This window comes from Brachyhypopomus gauderio, chromosome 2 (genome assembly GCF_052324685.1).
Source record: "Brachyhypopomus gauderio isolate BG-103 chromosome 2, BGAUD_0.2, whole genome shotgun sequence".
NCBI classification, from domain to species: Eukaryota; Metazoa; Chordata; class Actinopteri; order Gymnotiformes; family Hypopomidae; genus Brachyhypopomus; species Brachyhypopomus gauderio.
In genome coordinates this window covers 47,179,337-47,200,761 of record NC_135212.1, presented here as the reverse complement: position 1 = coordinate 47,200,761, position 21,425 = coordinate 47,179,337, and the positions used below count along the sequence as shown (strand labels likewise).

At 43.5% G+C, this 21,425-nt stretch overlaps 3 protein-coding genes across 3 annotated transcripts; all 3 read left to right on the top strand.

Annotated features, from left to right (window-relative positions):
• The first annotated feature begins 673 nt into the window (after positions 1–673).
• LOC143508520 (zona pellucida sperm-binding protein 3-like) lies at positions 674–2,693 on the top strand. Its single transcript, XM_076997069.1, has 8 exons — positions 674–1,320; positions 1,395–1,513; positions 1,594–1,697; positions 1,771–1,948; positions 2,026–2,143; positions 2,215–2,300; positions 2,378–2,469; positions 2,596–2,693. Exons 1-8 carry the CDS (start codon positions 757–759, stop codon positions 2,652–2,654), a joined length of 1,320 nt encoding a protein of 439 aa, XP_076853184.1. The 5' UTR covers positions 674–756; the 3' UTR covers positions 2,655–2,693.
• A 6,401-nt stretch (positions 2,694–9,094) lies between these two features.
• Positions 9,095–11,102, top strand: LOC143508519 (zona pellucida sperm-binding protein 3-like). The gene is made up of 7 exons (XM_076997068.1): positions 9,095–9,724; positions 9,799–9,917; positions 9,998–10,101; positions 10,175–10,352; positions 10,430–10,704; positions 10,782–10,873; positions 11,005–11,102. Exons 1-5 carry the CDS (start codon positions 9,161–9,163, stop codon positions 10,566–10,568), a joined length of 1,104 nt encoding a protein of 367 aa, XP_076853183.1. The 5' UTR covers positions 9,095–9,160; the 3' UTR covers positions 10,569–10,704; positions 10,782–10,873; positions 11,005–11,102.
• A 6,402-nt stretch (positions 11,103–17,504) lies between these two features.
• Positions 17,505–19,500, top strand: LOC143508518 (zona pellucida sperm-binding protein 3-like). Its single transcript, XM_076997067.1, has 7 exons — positions 17,505–18,127; positions 18,202–18,320; positions 18,401–18,504; positions 18,578–18,755; positions 18,833–19,107; positions 19,185–19,276; positions 19,403–19,500. Exons 1-5 carry the CDS (start codon positions 17,564–17,566, stop codon positions 18,969–18,971), a joined length of 1,104 nt encoding a protein of 367 aa, XP_076853182.1. The 5' UTR covers positions 17,505–17,563; the 3' UTR covers positions 18,972–19,107; positions 19,185–19,276; positions 19,403–19,500.
• Positions 19,501–21,425: the final 1,925 nt, after the last annotated feature.

Below are 21,425 nucleotides of genomic sequence, written 5' to 3'. Positions count from 1 at the left end.
ATCCTTCCATTGTCTCCCTGTAGTCATGTCCTGCCAGACAATAACTGCTTTCCACCATGTCAGCTCATATTGTTCTTTATGACCAACCAATGGCAGGACAGGGCCCTAATTTCCACCTAATTAATTAATTTATATGTATGGTGCAGGACATATTTATATAACGGTTTCAGAGCTAATTAATCAAGTCTTTGCATGATCTGGACCTTCGAATTAGGTTTATTTTCAAGTTGAATGAAATTCCCTTGAATCAGTAATTCCTGAACAATATCATCAATGTTGAAGCATCTGTAATTTAGCCTCTTTGGTTAATGTCTTGTCTTCTGTATGAGGGATAAATTAAATGTCTCACAAAAAATATTACAGCAAATCAAGTCATGCAATATTTATCCACAAGTTACATTCATGTATAAGGATTTGATGTATATTACAATGGTGTGCAATAGTGTTGTGTGAAAATACTAAACTACTAACTTTACTAACTTATTAATTTATTTAGCAAACTGTATGTGTTGATTTGATATATGTCCAATACCCAATAGTGCTCAGTTCATTCATGGTATGGGTCAATTAACTCCAAGATTTAAATGAAAAGACTTAATTGCTGTCAGCTGTGAGTCAGAGTAATACATGACTCAACAGGCTCAGAAGGACATTAATCCTATTAGAAAGGGATTGGAGGTGTGAGCCTACAATATTGTACAAAAAGAGAAAGACCAGGCAGGTTGAGTATGTCTGGAGACTCTAGGGAGATTTACAATGGGTTTAGGCAAAGTGGGCCTTTGTGTGGTGATTTTGCTGGTGGTATCTGAGGCATGGCAAGCAGGAATGGTCAGATCCCAACTTCCAACTGGACTACAATCTAATTTGCAGCAACAAGCAAGAAGGCAAGTGGTAGCAGAAGGGTCATCTCAGGGGAGCCACGTTTCTAACCCCACAGGGCCTGTCCAAGGATCATTTAGCCAGCAGTCTTGGAATCCTGTGCAGATACCTGTGCAGCAGCCTTCCAACGTTCAGTCCCAGCAAGTATTTCAGGGACCTGTGAAGCAGGTGGCATGGCACTTCCCCAATGACCCTCAACTACCAGCAAGACAGCCACTAAGGCAGTTTCAGATGAGCCCCCCTGTTCCTACTGCAAGTGTAGCAGCAGAGTGTGGTGAGACTGGCATACATGTGGAGGTCAAGAAGGACCTGTTTGGAACCGGTGAGCTGATAAATCCATCTGAGATCACCCTGGGAAACTGTGCTGTCAGTGGGGAGGACCGTGCTGCTCAAGTCCTCATCTTCCAGTCAGCACTGCAGGCCTGCAACAGTACTACCAGTGTGAGTGTCTATGAAGTGAATGCTTCAGTGCTGCTTTAAACCTGCATGCAATAACACCACTTCTTTCTTAACAGATGACTCCAGATGAGCTGGTCTACGTCTTCTACGTCCGCTATGTTCCCCACAATTTTGCTCACACTCCTATTGTGAGAACCGTTGGTGCTGAGGTTCGCATCGAGTGTCACTATCCAAGGTATTGGACCCTACCAGATGTGATGTTCAGTATTATTTGGAAGGCTCTGTTCAATCTGATGGCCATAAAATGCTTTGTAGGTTCCACAATGTAAGCAGCAATGCTCTGATGCCTGCCTGGATCCCATATGCTTCTACCCAAGTTGCTGAGGAACAGCTTGTCTTCTCCCTGAGACTCATGACAGGTTTGTCCCATGGCTACACCATACCTACTGATGAGCTGTGCCTGAACTGGACCTAATGAGGTTTCTTCTCCAGATGACTGGACGTCTGAAAGGCTCTCCAACCAGTACTTCCTGCATGATGTGATCAGTGTTGAGGCATCTGTAATTCAGTTCTACCACGTGCCCCTTCGTGTGTATCTGGACACCTGTGTGGCCACTGTGTTTCCTGATGTGAATGCAGTCCCTAGTTATGCCTTCATAGATAACCATGGGTGAGTGGCTTCCTTGTGGGCTTTGTGATGGCTGTAGAGATCAGCTAGTTGTGGTCTGACTGCACAAATGATTGCAGGTGCCTGATTGATGCCAAGCTCACAGGTTCCCATTCTCACTTCCTGCCCCAAACTGAAGCAGACAAGCTGAGGTTTCAGTTGGAGGCATTCAGGTTTCAGCAGGACAACAGTGGTTTGGTATGTAAGCATGTTTGGTAGGGGGGGTGAGTAGAAGGACTGGCTGTCTGAACTAACCCCTGTCTTTCCAGCTCTACTTCACATGCTTTATGAAGGCAACTCCAGCTTCTTACGCTGCTGATCCTGAGCACAAAGCTTGTTCGTTCTCTAGCAACAGGTATGTGGCTGTGGTTCTGAAACCAGCAGGTTACTGGTGAGGCCTAGCTGGTAAGCTTGGCTATTCTGGCTTCACAGGTGGACTGCAGCGTATGGTCTTGACCAGGTGTGTGGCTGTTGCGACACCACCTGTAGCTCCCGGAAGGGGCGAGACTTGTCTGAGGACAAAGGTACGTGCATGCCATGCTCTGCCAGTACCTGATCATTCTTGGAGAAGGTCTGCAGCTTGGACTAGAGGTGACGTGGACTTGCAAGCGGAGCCTAAATCCCTACCCCTTTTTTTTTTTTTTTTGCAGGTACTCTGCTGGAAGGAGAAGTAATCCTTGGACCCATCATGGTTAAGGAGAGTGCTTGATGGTCTTGATTGAAATAAACTAGTACTGTGACTCGACAACCTGTCCTGTGTTGCTATGCAATTGGGCTGAATCTGTTGTAGGTCTACTTCCACAACTAGTTTGCATTATGGTTAGAGTGCTTAATCCAGGGTCTTTAAACTTGTATGCTTGTGCCTCTATGGCCTTGTGTACAAGGCTAGCCTTCTAGGTATTCATAGCAGACTAGCATTTCCTCATGCTCAGGATTCAATGCTCCCTGTCAATAGGGGTCTGCATTTGGGTGGTTGGTACTGATTTTAGCTTGTCCATCATTGAAGCATTGGGCTAGAGTGGCACCTTCCAAGGAATGAGGTCACACCGATTCCTGTACCTTTTTTTACATCCCGTCACATGCTAATGGAAATGGCAGCCTATTGTGCAGTCTTCCCCTTAACCTGAACTCTCTGGTGCAAGGAGGGGTCAGGACAACAGCCACAGCATTGCACCACTACTTCATTGCCTATGGGCAACATGATACCCATTACTCCAAATGGGTTTCCATGTGTAGAAGGACTTTCTTTGGGAATTCTCTCCAGTGAATGTGTAATTCTTCTAGAATTGACATGAACCTCAATTCTGAACCATCTTCAGTAATTTTTCACCCAAAAATGAATTTCAATATTTTTACAGCTTGTGGGGAAGTTTCAATTTTCTGTCCATTGCTATATTATATAGACTCGGACATGATGGGTGTTGTGCCGGGGGAGGGGCATATTTATTTATTTTTTCCTGAAAGACCATGTTCAACCTTTTTATAGAAATTAAGGTTTGAACATGAAGTTATTCTATACATGTATTGGACATCTCTGCCAATTTGGAGTTTGACCTCACTAAATGTTTTGATCAATACTAAAAATACTAGATTCCAAGGTATAAATTGTCGCGTGGACTCCTATTTTTGTAGGAGACCCACATTGTCAGGAGGATTCATGATAACACTGAGGAAGAAGTCATGTACATTTGACACATGTCTGGATCTCTGGTAAATTCTGCAATTAAAGGCTTTCTAAAATACTTGACCCGTCCTTTTTTGTGTGCATCTATGTGGGTGGTAGTTACATCTTTCTTAAAATAGAGTACTGAGAGACCCTATGTTTTTGACTATTTCAAGGCAAAGCCTTTCAATGCTAAGATGTGGAAGAAGCCTTGTAAAGAGGTATGGAGTCAAATCCTTCACTTGGTGAAAAGCTAAATGATATGCCACCAACATCACCTGGATCACAGATTGCCTGATATCCAGATCTCAGCTTGTGCATTTGCAAAACTTTGCAAGACCAGATGAATCACAAGGTACACAAGGAACAGGACAGTTCAGATATGAAGTCTAAGTACAACATTTACTTTTTTAGCCATTTAGCAGCCACTCTCATCTAGAGCGATTTGCTAAGTGCTTTAGACCTGACTACTACCACTACAGGACTTGATGCCATTACCTAGTATGACATAGAGACATAGGCTCAAACTTAAACAGGAATAAAAAAAAACGATACCTACAAGAGCAAATAAAAATAGACATTCATAAGCATACAATGCAAAGGACAAGAAGTGCTATCTGCGGTTTTAGTGGTAATCTAAGTACTCAATAAACAGGTGACTTCAGTCTACGACTTCAGTCTAAAGGCCCACTTAACATCCACCATCCCCACTACTCTGGACCCATATCAATTTGCTTATCGCCCCGGGCGCTCCACTGATGATGCTATAGCAACAGCACTCCATCTATGCCTGGCTCATCTGGAGAACAAAAACAGTCATGCACGGCTGCTGTTCATTGACTTCAGCTCTGCGTTCAACACTGTCATCCCCCAACACCTAGTGAACAAGCTAAGTCAAATAGGTATCAGCACCTCACTGTGCAACTGGCTGCTGGACTTTCTCACAAATAGACCACAGACAGTCAGAGTTGGAAATAACTCCTCAGCGACCACCATCATAAACACCGGGGTCCCGCAAGGATGTGTGCTATCTCCCCTGCTGTTCACGCTGATGACCCACGACTGCTGTGCCAGATTTGATACAAATCACATCATCAAATTTGCCGACGACACAACAGTGGTGGGTCTCATCACTGACAACGATGACTCAGCATACAGAGAGGAGGTACAGCAACTCATTAACTGGTGTGAGAAGAACAACCTGCTTCTCAACGTCAACAAAACAAAAGAAATAACTGTGGACTTTAGGAAAAAACAACAAACACACATCCCACTCATCATAAATGGCAGTGCTGTGGAATCTGTGAAAAGCACAAAGTTCCTGGGAGTGCACATCACAGATGATCTCACATGGTCTACAAACACCACCGCCCTGGTCAAGAAAGCACAGACACGACTCCACTTCCTGCGGAGGATGAGAAGGGCCGACCTGCCCACATCCGCACTCACCACCTTCTACAGGGGTGCTATTGAAAGCATCCTGACCAGCAACCTCTCTGTCTGGCATGGCAGCTGTCTATCTGCAGACAAGAAGGCACTACAGAGGGTGGTGAGGACTGCAGAAAAGATCATCAGATCACCCTTACCAGCCATCAAGGATCTGTACACCTCACACTGCTTCAGGAGAGCAATGAACATCACTAAAGATCCAACACACCCAGCACACAAACTGTTTTCAATACTCCCATCAGGGAAGCGCTACCGTAGCGTACGGTCCCGTACCACCAGACTGGGAAACAGCTTCTTTCCACAAGCCATCAGACTCATCAACACACTGATGAGAACTACATAAACATTCCAAAGTTACTCATAATCATTCCATTTATTTCATCATGCACCTTGCACTTTACCCTTGCACCTTACATATTACATCCAACTACTTGACCACTGACTGTCCTTTCTGCTGCTATGTGTATGTATGTATACCTACCTATTGTCTAGTATTTTAGCCCTTTTACTGCATACTGTGTGTGTGTGTGTGTGTGTGTGTGTGTGTGTCTAGCCTTTGTTTTTTTACTGCACACTGTGTGTGTGTGTGTGTGTGTGTGTGTATTACTATGTTAATATTCTGTAACAGTATGTTAATTTGCACTGCTTGTGTGTGTATGTGTGTGTGTGTAAGTGAGTTAGTGAGTGATTATCAATATATGTTGCTAAACTGCACATTGGAACTGGCCAAACGCAATTTCAAACTTCTGTGTTAACCTTGTTACATAGATTTTTGACAATAAAGTTATCTTGACTTGACTTGACTTGACGTTTGAAGACCACAAGAGATTCTGCAGTCCGAATAGCTTGCAGAAGATTGTTTCACCATCTCTGAGCCAGGACAGAGAAGAGTCATGAGGTTTGTCGTTCGTGAGACTTTAAGCATGGTCTTTCAAGTCAAGCCATACTTCAGATTCGGAGTGCTCGTCGTACAGGTTGGGCTTTGACCATGGTCATTATGTAGGGAAAGGCTAGTCCTTTCTTTTTCAAGGATCAAATTTTTCTATCTGATGCGTGCAGGTACTGGGAGCCAGTGAAGAGGACATTGAAGACCAGTCATGCTGCTGCATTCTGGATCAGTTGTAGAGATCTGATGACCCATAGAGGAAGACGTGCAAGTGGAGAGTTGCAGTATTCTAGTTTTGAGATGATGAGAGACTGCACAAGCACCTGAGTACCTTCCTGTGAAAGAAAAGGTCATATTATCTGTATGTTGCAGAGGAGAAATCTGCAGCACCTGGTGAGGGTTGAAAAGTGTTGAGAAAGACAACTGGTTGTCCAAAGTTACACCCAGGCTTCAAGTAGTTTCTGACGGTGATAACTGGGTGTTCTCAAATGAAATTGTGACGTCCTTGTGAAGGTTTGGGATTCCTGGAAAGTACAGAAGCTTGTTTTGCTAGGGTTAGAGCCTCGGGTGGTGAGTGGTCATCCAGGAAGCAATATCTGCCAAGCATGCTGAAATAAGCCCAGAAACCTGGGTGTCTGAATATGGAAATGATGGAATTAGTTGGGTGTCATTAGCATAGCAATGATAGGAGAAATGAAAAGAAACCGTGTTACCTGACTATACAAAGAAAAGAGGGCCTTAGGCTGAGCCTTGGGGGACTCCGTTGGAGAGGATACATGGATTGGATATAGATCCTCTCCATGTTACCTGATACAACCGTTCTTCCAGATATGACTGTAACCATTTCCAGGTTGAGCCAGTCACAGCGAGGCTAGAAATAACAGAGAGGAGGATGTTGTGGATAACGGTGCCAACTGCCGCTGAAAGATCTAGAAGAATTAAGACTTATGATAGCTTGTCAGAATTGGCAGCTTGAGGCTTTGGAGTCACTGCTTTGAGGGACATTTCTGTTGAGTGTGCCTATTTGAAGCCAGACTGATTGGAATAATGGGGTTGGTTCTGGGTGAGGAAAAGAGATAATTGATCATTGATTTTTCTTGTTCCAGAGTTTTGGGGAAAAAAGAGAGAAGTGATCCTGGTCTGTAGGTGCTTATGTCGGAGCTGTCAAGTGTTGCCTTCTTCAATATAGGTACCAACCTGGCTCTCTTGGACACACTAGGTACATGTCCCAAAATGTAGGAGCTGTTGATGATGGCTGAAATGAATGGAAGGAGATCTCTTTACATTGCAGCACAATGCTAACTATGTGTGACAACACAAGAGTGTGAAATGGGTCAAAGAAGCAGGAAATACAATAAATACCCAGAACATGTATCATGATAACTGCACCAGTAAGATTTCCAGCATTGTAGAATATTTTGTCTACCCCTTCCATGGACTTAAATCCTTCCATTGTCTCCCTGTAGTCATGTCCTGCCAGACAATAACTGCTTTCCACCATGTCAGTAGTGATGGGACATCTGAAGCTACGCTTCGAAGCGTGTACCGAGTAAAAAGGGGCGTGTCCGATGAAGCCCCGCTTCGGAGCTTGTGTTAGATTGAGCAAAATCACGTGATCAGCAACAAACGAGGCCTCGCATTACATCGGCCACGTCATTGCTTCATTTTGCGTATCGTTTTTCAAAATAAAAGCGCTATGAACCCTGTTGCTTCGTGTTGTAGAAGGTGGTTAAATTTAAAATCTGGAACGTTCTAAATTCTTTTTGTTTGATCAGGATGTACATCAGATTCACACATCAAAAACAGACTAAAAACCATTGGAAGAGGCAAACCTTATTTGTAATGTTAAAAACATTTTACATTTGGCAGACGCCCTTATCCAGAGCGACTTACATTTTATCTCATTTTTATATAAGTGAACAATTGAGGGTTAAGGGGCGCCTCAGTCATGGCCTCAGGTCTGGGAATCGAACCCACGACCCTCCGGTTACAAGACCAGTTCCATAACCACTTCCCTTCCCTAACCACCAGGCCATGACTACCAAACCAGATCTAGAACCCCCAAGAAGCAATTATTTAAAACACATTTTGTTTTTTTTTATCAGTTTCTAACTCAAAATATTCAGTCTGCCTCAACAACCACTCAATTCCCAATATAGTAAAGTACAACATATCTTCATTGTCAACTACGTTCATGACATACAAGAAAACCCAACACAACCACTAATGGTCAAGGATTAGATTGGCTACAAATCATTTTAATAATTAAAACATGACAATTAAGTATGATTTAATTGATTCTCCTGTTACTAAACATGAGTTTGATGGAAACTTTGTGACAGTATTGCATTTACAAATTGTTGAAAGTATGATCCAACTGAATGACGAGGCTGTTACAGTTTCACCAGCAGATGTCACTAGTGAGTGATGAATGAAGCCTCGAGTAATGAACCTTTTTGCAAAGCAAAGGGTTGGAAAGCTTCATTGCTTCAAGAGGCTTCATTTGCCCATCACTACATGTCAGCTCATATTGTTCTTTATGACCAACCAATGGCAGGACAGGGCCCTAATTTCCACCTAATTAATTAATTTATATGTATGGTGCAGGACATATTTATATAACGGTTTCAGAGCTAATTAATCAAGTCTTTGCATGATCTGGACCTTCGAATTAGGTTTATTTTCAAGTTGAATGAAATTCCCTTGAATCAGTAATTCCTGAACAATATCATCAATGTTGAAGCATCTGTAATTTAGCCTCTTTGGTTAATGTCTTGTCTTCTGTATGAGGGATAAATTAAATGTCTCACAAAAAATATTACAGCAAATCAAGTCATGCAATATTTATCCACAAGTTACATTCATGTATAAGGATTTGATGTATATTACAATGGTGTGCAATAGTGTTGTGTGAAAATACTAAACTACTAACTTTACTAACTTATTAATTTATTTAGCAAACTGTATGTGTTGATTTGATATATGTCCAATACCCAATAGTGCTCAGTTCATTCATGGTATGGGTCAATTAACTCCAAGATTTAAATGAAAAGACTTAATTGCTGTCAGCTGTGAGTCAGAGTAATACATGACTCAACAGGCTCAGAAGGACATTAATCCTATTAGAAAGGGATTGGAGGTGTGAGCCTACAATATTGTACAAAAAGAGAAAGACCAGGCAGGTTGAGTATGTCTGGAGACTCTAGGGAGATTTACAATGGGTTTAGGCAAAGTGGGCCTTTGTGTGGTGATTTTGCTGGTGGTATCTGAGGCATGGCAAGCAGGAATGGTCAGATCCCAACTTCCAACTGGACTACAATCTAATTTGCAGCAACAAGCAAGAAGGCAAGTGGTAGCTGGAGGGTCATCTCAGGGGAGCCACGTTTCTAACCCCACAGGGCCTGTCCAAGGATCATTTAGCCAGCAGTCTTGGAATCCTGTGCAGATACCTGTGCAGCAGCCTTCCAACGTTCAGTCCCAGCAAGTATTTCAGGGACCTGTGAAGCAGGTGGCATGGCACTTCCCCAATGACCCTCAACTACCAGCAAGACAGCCACTAATGCAGTTTCAGATGAGCCCCCCTGTTCCTACTGCAAGTGTAGCAGCAGAGTGTGGTGAGACTGGCATACATGTGGAGGTCAAGAAGGACCTGTTTGGAACCGGTGAGCTGATAAATCCATCTGAGATCACCCTGGGAAACTGTGCCGTCAGTGGGGAGGACCGTGCTGCTCAAGTCCTCATCTTCCAGTCAGCACTGCAGGCCTGCAACAGTACTACCAGTGTGAGTGTCTATGAAGTGAATGCTTCAGTGCTGCTTTAAACCTGCATGCAATAACACCACTTCTTTCTTAACAGATGACTCCAGATGAGCTGGTCTACGTCTTCTACGTCCGCTATGTTCCCCACAATTTTGCTCACACTCCTATTGTGAGAACCGTTGGTGCTGAGGTTCGCATCGAGTGTCACTATCCAAGGTATTGGACCCTACCAGATGTGATGTTCAGTATTATTTGGAAGGCTCTGTTCAATCTGATGGCCATAAAATGCTTTGTAGGTTCCACAATGTAAGCAGCAATGCTCTGATGCCTGCCTGGATCCCATATGCTTCTACCCAAGTTGCTGAGGAACAGCTTGTCTTCTCCCTGAGACTCATGACAGGTTTGTCCCATGGCTACACCATACCTACTGATGAGCTGTGCCTGAACTGGACCTAATGAGGTTTCTTCTCCAGATGACTGGACGTCTGAAAGGCTCTCCAACCAGTACTTCCTGCATGATGTGATCAGTGTTGAGGCATCTGTAATTCAGTTCTACCACGTGCCCCTTCGTGTGTATCTGGACACCTGTGTGGCCACTGTGTTTCCTGATGTGAATGCAGTCCCTAGTTATGCCTTCATAGATAACCATGGGTGAGTGGCTTCCTTGTGGGCTTTGTGATGGCTGTAGAGATCAGCTAGTTGTGGTCTGACTGCACAAATGATTGCAGGTGCCTGATTGATGCCAAGCTCACAGGTTCCCATTCTCACTTCCTGCCCCAAACTGAAGCAGACAAGCTGAGGTTTCAGTTGGAGGCATTCAGGTTTCAGCAGGACAACAGTGGTTTGGTATGTAAGCATGTTTGGTAGGGGGGGTGAGTAGAATGACTGGCTGTCTGAACTAACCCCTGTCTTTCCAGCTCTACTTCACATGCTTTATGAAGGCAACTCCAGCTTCTTACGCTGCTGATCCTGAGCACAAAGCTTGTTCGTTCTCTAGCAACAGGTATGTGGCTGTGGTTCTGAAACCAGCAGGTTACTGGTGAGGCCTAGCTGGTAAGCTTGGCTATTCTGGCTTCACAGGTGGACTGCAGCGTATGGTCTTGACCAGGTGTGTGGCTGTTGCGACACCACCTGTAGCTCCCGGAAGGGGCGAGACTTGTCTGAGGACAAAGGTACGTGCATGCCATGCTCTGCCAGTACCTGATCATTCTTGGAGAAGGTCTGCAGCTTGGACTAGAGGTGACGTGGACTTGCAAGCGGAGCCTAAATCCCTACCCCTTTTTTTTTTTTTTTTTTTTTGCAGGTACTCTGCTGGAAGGAGAAGTAATCCTTGGACCCATCATGGTTAAGGAGAGTGCTTGATGGTCTTGATTGAAATAAACTAGTACTGTGACTCGACAACCTGTCCTGTGTTGCTATGCAATTGGGCTGAATCTGTTGTAGGTCTACTTCCACAACTAGTTTGCATTATGGTTAGAGTGCTTAATCCAGGGTCTTTAAACTTGTATGCTTGTGCCTCTATGGCCTTGTGTACAAGGCTAGCCTTCTAGGTATTCATAGCAGACTAGCATTTCCTCATGCTCAGGATTCAATGCTCCCTGTCAATAGGGGTCTGCATTTGGGTGGTTGGTACTGATTTTAGCTTGTCCATCATTGAAGCATTGGGCTAGAGTGGCACCTTCCAAGGAATGAGGTCACACCGATTCCTGTACCTTTTTTTACATCCCGTCACATGCTAATGGAAATGGCAGCCTATTGTGCAGTCTTCCCCTTAACCTGAACTCTCTGGTGCAAGGAGGGGTCAGGACAACAGCCACAGCATTGCACCACTACTTCATTGCCTATGGGCAACATGATACCCATTACTCCAAATGGGTTTCCATGTGTAGAAGGACTTTCTTTGGGAATTCTCTCCAGTGAATGTGTAATTCTTCTAGAATTGACATGAACCTCAATTCTGAACCATCTTCAGTAATTTTTCACCCAAAAATGAATTTCAATATTTTTACAGCTTGTGGGGAAGTTTCAATTTTCTGTCCATTGCTATATTATATAGACTCGGACATGATGGGTGTTGTGCCGGGGGAGGGGCATATTTATTTATTTTTTCCTGAAAGACCATGTTCAACCTTTTTATAGAAATTAAGGTTTGAACATGAAGTTATTCTATACATGTATTGGACATCTCTGCCAATTTGGAGTTTGACCTCACTAAATGTTTTGATCAATACTAAAAATACTAGATTCCAAGGTATAAATTGTCGCGTGGACTCCTATTTTTGTAGGAGACCCACATTGTCAGGAGGATTCATGATAACACTGAGGAAGAAGTCATGTACATTTGACACATGTCTGGATCTCTGGTAAATTCTGCAATTAAAGGCTTTCTAAAATACTTGACCCGTCCTTTTTTGTGTGCATCTATGTGGGTGGTAGTTACATCTTTCTTAAAATAGAGTACTGAGAGACCCTATGTTTTTGACTATTTCAAGGCAAAGCCTTTCAATGCTAAGATGTGGAAGAAGCCTTGTAAAGAGGTATGGAGTCAAATCCTTCACTTGGTGAAAAGCTAAATGATATGCCACCAACATCACCTGGATCACAGATTGCCTGATATCCAGATCTCAGCTTGTGCATTTGCAAAACTTTGCAAGACCAGATGAATCACAAGGTACACAAGGAACAGGACAGTTCAGATATGAAGTCTAAGTACAACATTTACTTTTTTAGCCATTTAGCAGCCACTCTCATCTAGAGCGATTTGCTAAGTGCTTTAGACCTGACTACTACCACTACAGGACTTGATGCCATTACCTAGTATGACATAGAGACATAGGCTCAAACTTAAACAGGAATAAAAAAAAACGATACCTACAAGAGCAAATAAAAATAGACATTCATAAGCATACAATGCAAAGGACAAGAAGTGCTATCTGCGGTTTTAGTGGTAATCTAAGTACTCAATAAACAGGTGACTTCAGTCTACGACTTCAGTCTAAAGGCCCACTTAACATCCACCATCCCCACTACTCTGGACCCATATCAATTTGCTTATCGCCCCGGGCGCTCCACTGATGATGCTATAGCAACAGCACTCCATCTATGCCTGGCTCATCTGGAGAACAAAAACAGTCATGCACGGCTGCTGTTCATTGACTTCAGCTCTGCGTTCAACACTGTCATCCCCCAACACCTAGTGAACAAGCTAAGTCAAATAGGTATCAGCACCTCACTGTGCAACTGGCTGCTGGACTTTCTCACAAATAGACCACAGACAGTCAGAGTTGGAAATAACTCCTCAGCGACCACCATCATAAACACCGGGGTCCCGCAAGGATGTGTGCTATCTCCCCTGCTGTTCACGCTGATGACCCACGACTGCTGTGCCAGATTTGATACAAATCACATCATCAAATTTGCCGACGACACAACAGTGGTGGGTCTCATCACTGACAACGATGACTCAGCATACAGAGAGGAGGTACAGCAACTCATTAACTGGTGTGAGAAGAACAACCTGCTTCTCAACGTCAACAAAACAAAAGAAATAACTGTGGACTTTAGGAAAAAACAACAAACACACATCCCACTCATCATAAATGGCAGTGCTGTGGAATCTGTGAAAAGCACAAAGTTCCTGGGAGTGCACATCACAGATGATCTCACATGGTCTACAAACACCACCGCCCTGGTCAAGAAAGCACAGACACGACTCCACTTCCTGCGGAGGATGAGAAGGGCCGACCTGCCCACATCCGCACTCACCACCTTCTACAGGGGTGCTATTGAAAGCATCCTGACCAGCAACCTCTCTGTCTGGCATGGCAGCTGTCTATCTGCAGACAAGAAGGCACTACAGAGGGTGGTGAGGACTGCAGAAAAGATCATCAGATCACCCTTACCAGCCATCAAGGATCTGTACACCTCACACTGCTTCAGGAGAGCAATGAACATCACTAAAGATCCAACACACCCAGCACACAAACTGTTTTCAATACTCCCATCAGGGAAGCGCTACCGTAGCGTACGGTCCCGTACCACCAGACTGGGAAACAGCTTCTTTCCACAAGCCATCAGACTCATCAACACACTGATGAGAACTACATAAACATTCCAAAGTTACTCATAATCATTCCATTTATTTCATCATGCACCTTGCACTTTACCCTTGCACCTTACATATTACATCCAACTACTTGACCACTGACTGTCCTTTCTGCTGCTATGTGTATGTATGTATACCTACCTATTGTCTAGTATTTTAGCCCTTTTACTGCATACTGTGTGTGTGTGTGTGTGTGTGTGTGTGTCTAGCCTTTGTTTTTTTACTGCACACTGTGTGTGTGTGTGTGTGTGTGTGTATTACTATGTTAATATTCTGTAACAGTATGTTAATTTGCACTGCTTGTGTGTGTATGTGTGTGTGTGTAAGTGAGTTAGTGAGTGATTATCAATATATGTTGCTAAACTGCACATTGGAACTGGCCAAACGCAATTTCAAACTTCTGTGTTAACCTTGTTACATAGATTTTTGACAATAAAGTTATCTTGACTTGACTTGACTTGACGTTTGAAGACCACAAGAGATTCTGCAGTCCGAATAGCTTGCAGAAGATTGTTTCACCATCTCTGAGCCAGGACAGAGAAGAGTCATGAGGTTTGTCGTTCGTGAGACTTTAAGCATGGTCTTTCAAGTCAAGCCATACTTCAGATTCGGAGTGCTCGTCGTACAGGTTGGGCTTTGACCATGGTCATTATGTAGGGAAAGGCTAGTCCTTTCTTTTTCAAGGATCAAATTTTTCTATCTGATGCGTGCAGGTACTGGGAGCCAGTGAAGAGGACATTGAAGACCAGTCATGCTGCTGCATTCTGGATCAGTTGTAGAGATCTGATGACCCATAGAGGAAGACGTGCAAGTGGAGAGTTGCAGTATTCTAGTTTTGAGATGATGAGAGACTGCACAAGCACCTGAGTACCTTCCTGTGAAAGAAAAGGTCATATTATCTGTATGTTGCAGAGGAGAAATCTGCAGCACCTGGTGAGGGTTGAAAAGTGTTGAGAAAGACAACTGGTTGTCCAAAGTTACACCCAGGCTTCAAGTAGTTTCTGACGGTGATAACTGGGTGTTCTCAAATGAAATTGTGACGTCCTTGTGAAGGTTTGGGATTCCTGGAAAGTACAGAAGCTTGTTTTGCTAGGGTTAGAGCCTCGGGTGGTGAGTGGTCATCCAGGAAGCAATATCTGCCAAGCATGCTGAAATAAGCCCAGAAACCTGGGTGTCTGAATATGGAAATGATGGAATTAGTTGGGTGTCATTAGCATAGCAATGATAGGAGAAATGAAAAGAAACCGTGTTACCTGACTATACAAAGAAAAGAGGGCCTTAGGCTGAGCCTTGGGGGACTCCGTTGGAGAGGATACATGGATTGGATATAGATCCTCTCCATGTTACCTGATACAACCGTTCTTCCAGATATGACTGTAACCATTTCCAGGTTGAGCCAGTCACAGCGAGGCTAGAAATAACAGAGAGGAGGATGTTGTGGATAACGGTGCCAACTGCCGCTGAAAGATCTAGAAGAATTAAGACTTATGATAGCTTGTCAGAATTGGCAGCTTGAGGCTTTGGAGTCACTGCTTTGAGGGACATTTCTGTTGAGTGTGCCTATTTGAAGCCAGACTGATTGGAATAATGGGGTTGGTTCTGGGTGAGGAAAAGAGATAATTGATCATTGATTTTTCTTGTTCCAGAGTTTTGGGGAAAAAAGAGAGAAGTGATCCTGGTCTGTAGGTGCTTATGTCGGAGCTGTCAAGTGTTGCCTTCTTCAATATAGGTACCAACCTGGCTCTCTTGGACACACTAGGTACATGTCCCAAAATGTAGGAGCTGTTGATGATGGCTGAAATGAATGGAAGGAGATCTCTTTACATTGCAGCACAATGCTAACTATGTGTGACAACACAAGAGTGTGAAATGGGTCAAAGAAGCAGGAAATACAATAAATACCCAGAACATGTATCATGATAACTGCACCAGTAAGATTTCCAGCATTGTAGAATATTTTGTCTACCCCTTCCATGGACTTAAATCCTTCCATTGTCTCCCTGTAGTCATGTCCTGCCAGACAATAACTGCTTTCCACCATGTCAGTAGTGATGGGACATCTGAAGCTACGCTTCGAAGCGTGTACCGAGTAAAAAGGGGCGTGTCCGATGAAGCCCCGCTTCGGAGCTTGTGTTAGATTGAGCAAAATCACGTGATCAGCAACAAACGAGGCCTCGCATTACATCGGCCACGTCATTGCTTCATTTTGCGTATCGTTTTTCAAAATAAAAGCGCTATGAACCCTGTTGCTTCGTGTTGTAGAAGGTGGTTAAATTTAAAATCTGGAACGTTCTAAATTCTTTTTGTTTGATCAGGATGTACATCAGATTCACACATCAAAAACAGACTAAAAACCATTGGAAGAGGCAAACCTTATTTGTAATGTTAAAAACATTTTACATTTGGCAGACGCCCTTATCCAGAGCGACTTACATTTTATCTCATTTTTATATAAGTGAACAATTGAGGGTTAAGGGGCGCCTCAGTCATGGCCTCAGGTCTGGGAATCGAACCCACGACCCTCCGGTTACAAGACCAGTTCCATAACCACTTCCCTTCCCTAACCACCAGGCCATGACTACCAAACCAGATCTAGAACCCCCAAGAAGCAATTATTTAAAACACATTTTGTTTTTTTTTATCAGTTTCTAACTCAAAATATTCAGTCTGCCTCAACAACCACTCAATTCCCAATATAGTAAAGTACAACATATCTTCATTGTCAACTACGTTCATGACATACAAGAAAACCCAACACAACCACTAATGGTCAAGGATTAGATTGGCTACAAATCATTTTAATAATTAAAACATGACAATTAAGTATGATTTAATTGATTCTCCTGTTACTAAACATGAGTTTGATGGAAACTTTGTGACAGTATTGCATTTACAAATTGTTGAAAGTATGATCCAACTGAATGACGAGGCTGTTACAGTTTCACCAGCAGATGTCACTAGTGAGTGATGAATGAAGCCTCGAGTAATGAACCTTTTTGCAAAGCAAAGGGTTGGAAAGCTTCATTGCTTCAAGAGGCTTCATTTGCCCATCACTACATGTCAGCTCATATTGTTCTTTATGACCAACCAATGGCAGGACAGGGCCCTAATTTCCACCTAATTAATTAATTTATATGTATGGTGCAGGACATATTTATATAACGGTTTCAGAGCTAATTAATCAAGTCTTTGCATGATCTGGACCTTCGAATTAGGTTTATTTTCAAGTTGAATGAAATTCCCTTGAATCAGTAATTCCTGAACAATATCATCAATGTTGAAGCATCTGTAATTTAGCCTCTTTGGTTAATGTCTTGTCTTCTGTATGAGGGATAAATTAAATGTCTCACAAAAAATATTACAGCAAATCAAGTCATGCAATATTTATCCACAAGTTACATTCATGTATAAGGATTTGATGTATATTACAATGGTGTGCAATAGTGTTGTGTGAAAATACTAAACTACTAACTTTACTAACTTATTAATTTATTTAGCAAACTGTATGTGTTGATTTGATATATGTCCAATACCCAATAGTGCTCAGTTCATTCATGGTATGGGTCAATTAACTCCAAGATTTAAATGAAAAGACTTAATTGCTGTCAGCTGTGAGTCAGAGTAATACATGACTCAACAGGCTCAGAAGGACATTAATCCTATTAGAAAGGGATTGGAGGTGTGAGCCTACAATATTGTACAAAAAGAGAAAGACCAGGCAGGTTGAGTATGTCTGGAGACTCTAGGGAGATTTACAATGGGTTTAGGCAAAGTGGGCCTTTGTGTGGTGATTTTGCTGGTGGTATCTGAGGCATGGCAAGCAGGAATGGTCAGATCCCAACTTCCAACTGGACTACAATCTAATTTGCAGCAACAAGCAAGAAGGCAAGTGGTAGCTGGAGGGTCATCTCAGGGGAGCCATGTTTCTAACCCCACAGGGCCTGTCCAAGGATCATTTAGCCAGCAGTCTTGGAATCCTGTGCAGATACCTGTGCAGCAGCCTTCCAACGTTCAGTCCCAGCAAGTATTTCAGGGACCTGTGAAGCAGGTGGCATGGCACTTCCCCAATGACCCTCAACTACCAGCAAGACAGCCACTAATGCAGTTTCAGATGAGCCCCCCTGTTCCTACTGCAAGTGTAGCAGCAGAGTGTGGTGAGACTGGCATACATGTGGAGGTCAAGAAGGACCTGTTTGGAACCGGTGAGCTGATAAATCCATCTGAGATCACCCTGGGAAACTGTGCCGTCAGTGGGGAGGACCGTGCTGCTCAAGTCCTCATCTTCCAGTCAGCACTGCAGGCCTGCAACAGTACTACCAGTGTGAGTGTCTATGAAGTGAATGCTTCAGTGCTGCTTTAAACCTGCATGCAATAACACCACTTCTTTCTTAACAGATGACTCCAGATGAGCTGGTCTACGTCTTCTACGTCCGCTATGTTCCCCACAATTTTGCTCACACTCCTATTGTGAGAACCGTTGGTGCTGAGGTTCGCATCGAGTGTCACTATCCAAGGTATTGGACCCTACCAGATGTGATGTTCAGTATTATTTGGAAGGCTCTGTTCAATCTGATGGCCATAAAATGCTTTGTAGGTTCCACAATGTAAGCAGCAATGCTCTGATGCCTGCCTGGATCCCATATGCTTCTACCCAAGTTGCTGAGGAACAGCTTGTCTTCTCCCTGAGACTCATGACAGGTTTGTCCCATGGCTACACCATACCTACTGATGAGCTGTGCCTGAACTGGACCTAATGAGGTTTCTTCTCCAGATGACTGGACGTCTGAAAGGCTCTCCAACCAGTACTTCCTGCATGATGTGATCAGTGTTGAGGCATCTGTAATTCAGTTCTACCACGTGCCCCTTCGTGTGTATCTGGACACCTGTGTGGCCACTGTGTTTCCTGATGTGAATGCAGTCCCTAGTTATGCCTTCATAGATAACCATGGGTGAGTGGCTTCCTTGTGGGCTTTGTGATGGCTGTAGAGATCAGCTAGTTGTGGTCTGACTGCACAAATGATTGCAGGTGCCTGATTGATGCCAAGCTCACAGGTTCCCATTCTCACTTCCTGCCCCAAACTGAAGCAGACAAGCTGAGGTTTCAGTTGGAGGCATTCAGGTTTCAGCAGGACAACAGTGGTTTGGTATGTAAGCATGTTTGGTAGGGGGGGTGAGTAGAATGACTGGCTGTCTGAACTAACCCCTGTCTTTCCAGCTCTACTTCACATGCTTTATGAAGGCAACTCCAGCTTCTTACGCTGCTGATCCTGAGCACAAAGCTTGTTCGTTCTCTAGCAACAGGTATGTGGCTGTGGTTCTGAAACCAGCAGGTTACTGGTGAGGCCTAGCTGGTAAGCTTGGCTATTCTGGCTTCACAGGTGGACTGCAGCGTATGGTCTTGACCAGGTGTGTGGCTGTTGCGACACCACCTGTAGCTCCCGGAAGGGGCGAGACTTGTCTGAGGACAAAGGTACGTGCATGCCATGCTCTGCCAGTACCTGATCATTCTTGGAGAAGGTCTGCAGCTTGGACTAGAGGTGACGTGGACTTGCAAGCGGAGCCTAAATCCCTACCCCTTTTTTTTTTTTTTTTGCAGGTACTCTGCTGGAAGGAGAAGTAATCCTTGGACCCATCATGGTTAAGGAGAGTGCTTGATGGTCTTGATTGAAATAAACTAGTACTGTGACTCGACAACCTGTCCTGTGTTGCTATGCAATTGGGCTGAATCTGTTGTAGGTCTACTTCCACAACTAGTTTGCATTATGGTTAGAGTGCTTAATCCAGGGTCTTTAAACTTGTATGCTTGTGCCTCTATGGCCTTGTGTACAAGGCTAGCCTTCTAGGTATTCATAGCAGACTAGCATTTCCTCATGCTCAGGATTCAATGCTCCCTGTCAATAGGGGTCTGCATTTGGGTGGTTGGTACTGATTTTAGCTTGTCCATCATTGAAGCATTGGGCTAGAGTGGCACCTTCCAAGGAATGAGGTCACACCGATTCCTGTACCTTTTTTTACATCCCGTCACATGCTAATGGAAATGGCAGCCTATTGTGCAGTCTTCCCCTTAACCTGAACTCTCTGGTGCAAGGAGGGGTCAGGACAACAGCCACAGCATTGCACCACTACTTCATTGCCTATGGGCAACATGATACCCATTACTCCAAATGGGTTTCCATGTGTAGAAGGACTTTCTTTGGGAATTCTCTCCAGTGAATGTGTAATTCTTCTAGAATTGACATGAACCTCAATTCTGAACCATCTTCAGTAATTTTTCACCCAAAAATGAATTTCAATATTTTTACAGCTTGTGGGGAAGTTTCAATTTTCTGTCCATTGCTATATTATATAGACTCGGACATGATGGGTGTTGTGCCGGGGGAGGGGCATATTTATTTATTTTTTCCTGAAAGACCATGTTCAACCTTTTTATAGAAATTAAGGTTTGAACATGAAGTTATTCTATACATGTATTGGACATCTCTGCCAATTTGGAGTTTGACCTCACTAAATGTTTTGATCAATACTAAAAATACTAGATTCCAAGGTATAAATTGTCGCGTGGACTCCTATTTTTGTAGGAGACCCACATTGTCAGGAGGATTCATGATAACACTGAGGAAGAAGTCATGTACATTTGACACATGTCTGGATCTCTGGTAAATTCTGCAATTAAAGGCTTTCTAAAATACTTGACCCGTCCTTTTTTGTGTGCATCTATGTGGGTGGTAGTTACATCTTTCTTAAAATAGAGTACTGAGAGACCCTATGTTTTTGACTATTTCAAGGCAAAGCCTTTCAATGCTAAGATGTGGAAGAAGCCTTGTAAAGAGGTATGGAGTCAAATCCTTCACTTGGTGAAAAGCTAAATGATATGCCACCAACATCACCTGGATCACAGATTGCCTGATATCCAGATCTCAGCTTGTGCATTTGCAAAACTTTGCAAGACCAGATGAATCACAAGGTACACAAGGAACAGGACAGTTCAGATATGAAGTCTAAGTACAACATTTACTTTTTTAGCCATTTAGCAGCCACTCTCATCTAGAGCGATTTGCTAAGTGCTTTAGACCTGACTACTACCACTACAGGACTTGATGCCATTACCTAGTATGACATAGAGACATAGGCTCAAACTTAAACAGGAATAAAAAAAAACGATACCTACAAGAGCAAATAAAAATAGATATTCATAAGCATACAATGCAAAGGACAAGAAGTGCTATCTGCGGTTTTAGTGGTAATCTAAGTACTCAATAAACAGGTGACTTCAGTCTACGACTTCAGTCTAAAGGCCCACTTAACATCCACCATCCCCACTACTCTGGACCCATATCAATTTGCTTATCGCCCCGGGCGCTCCACTGATGATGCTATAGCAACAGCACTCCATCTATGCCTGGCTCATCTGGAGAACAAAAACAGTCATGCACGGCTGCTGTTCATTGACTTCAGCTCTGCGTTCAACACTGTCATCCCCCAACACCTAGTGAACAAGCTAAGTCAAATAGGTATCAGCACCTCACTGTGCAACTGGCTGCTGGACTTTCTCACAAATAGACCACAGACAGTCAGAGTTGGAAATAACTCCTCAGCGACCACCATCATAAACACCGGGG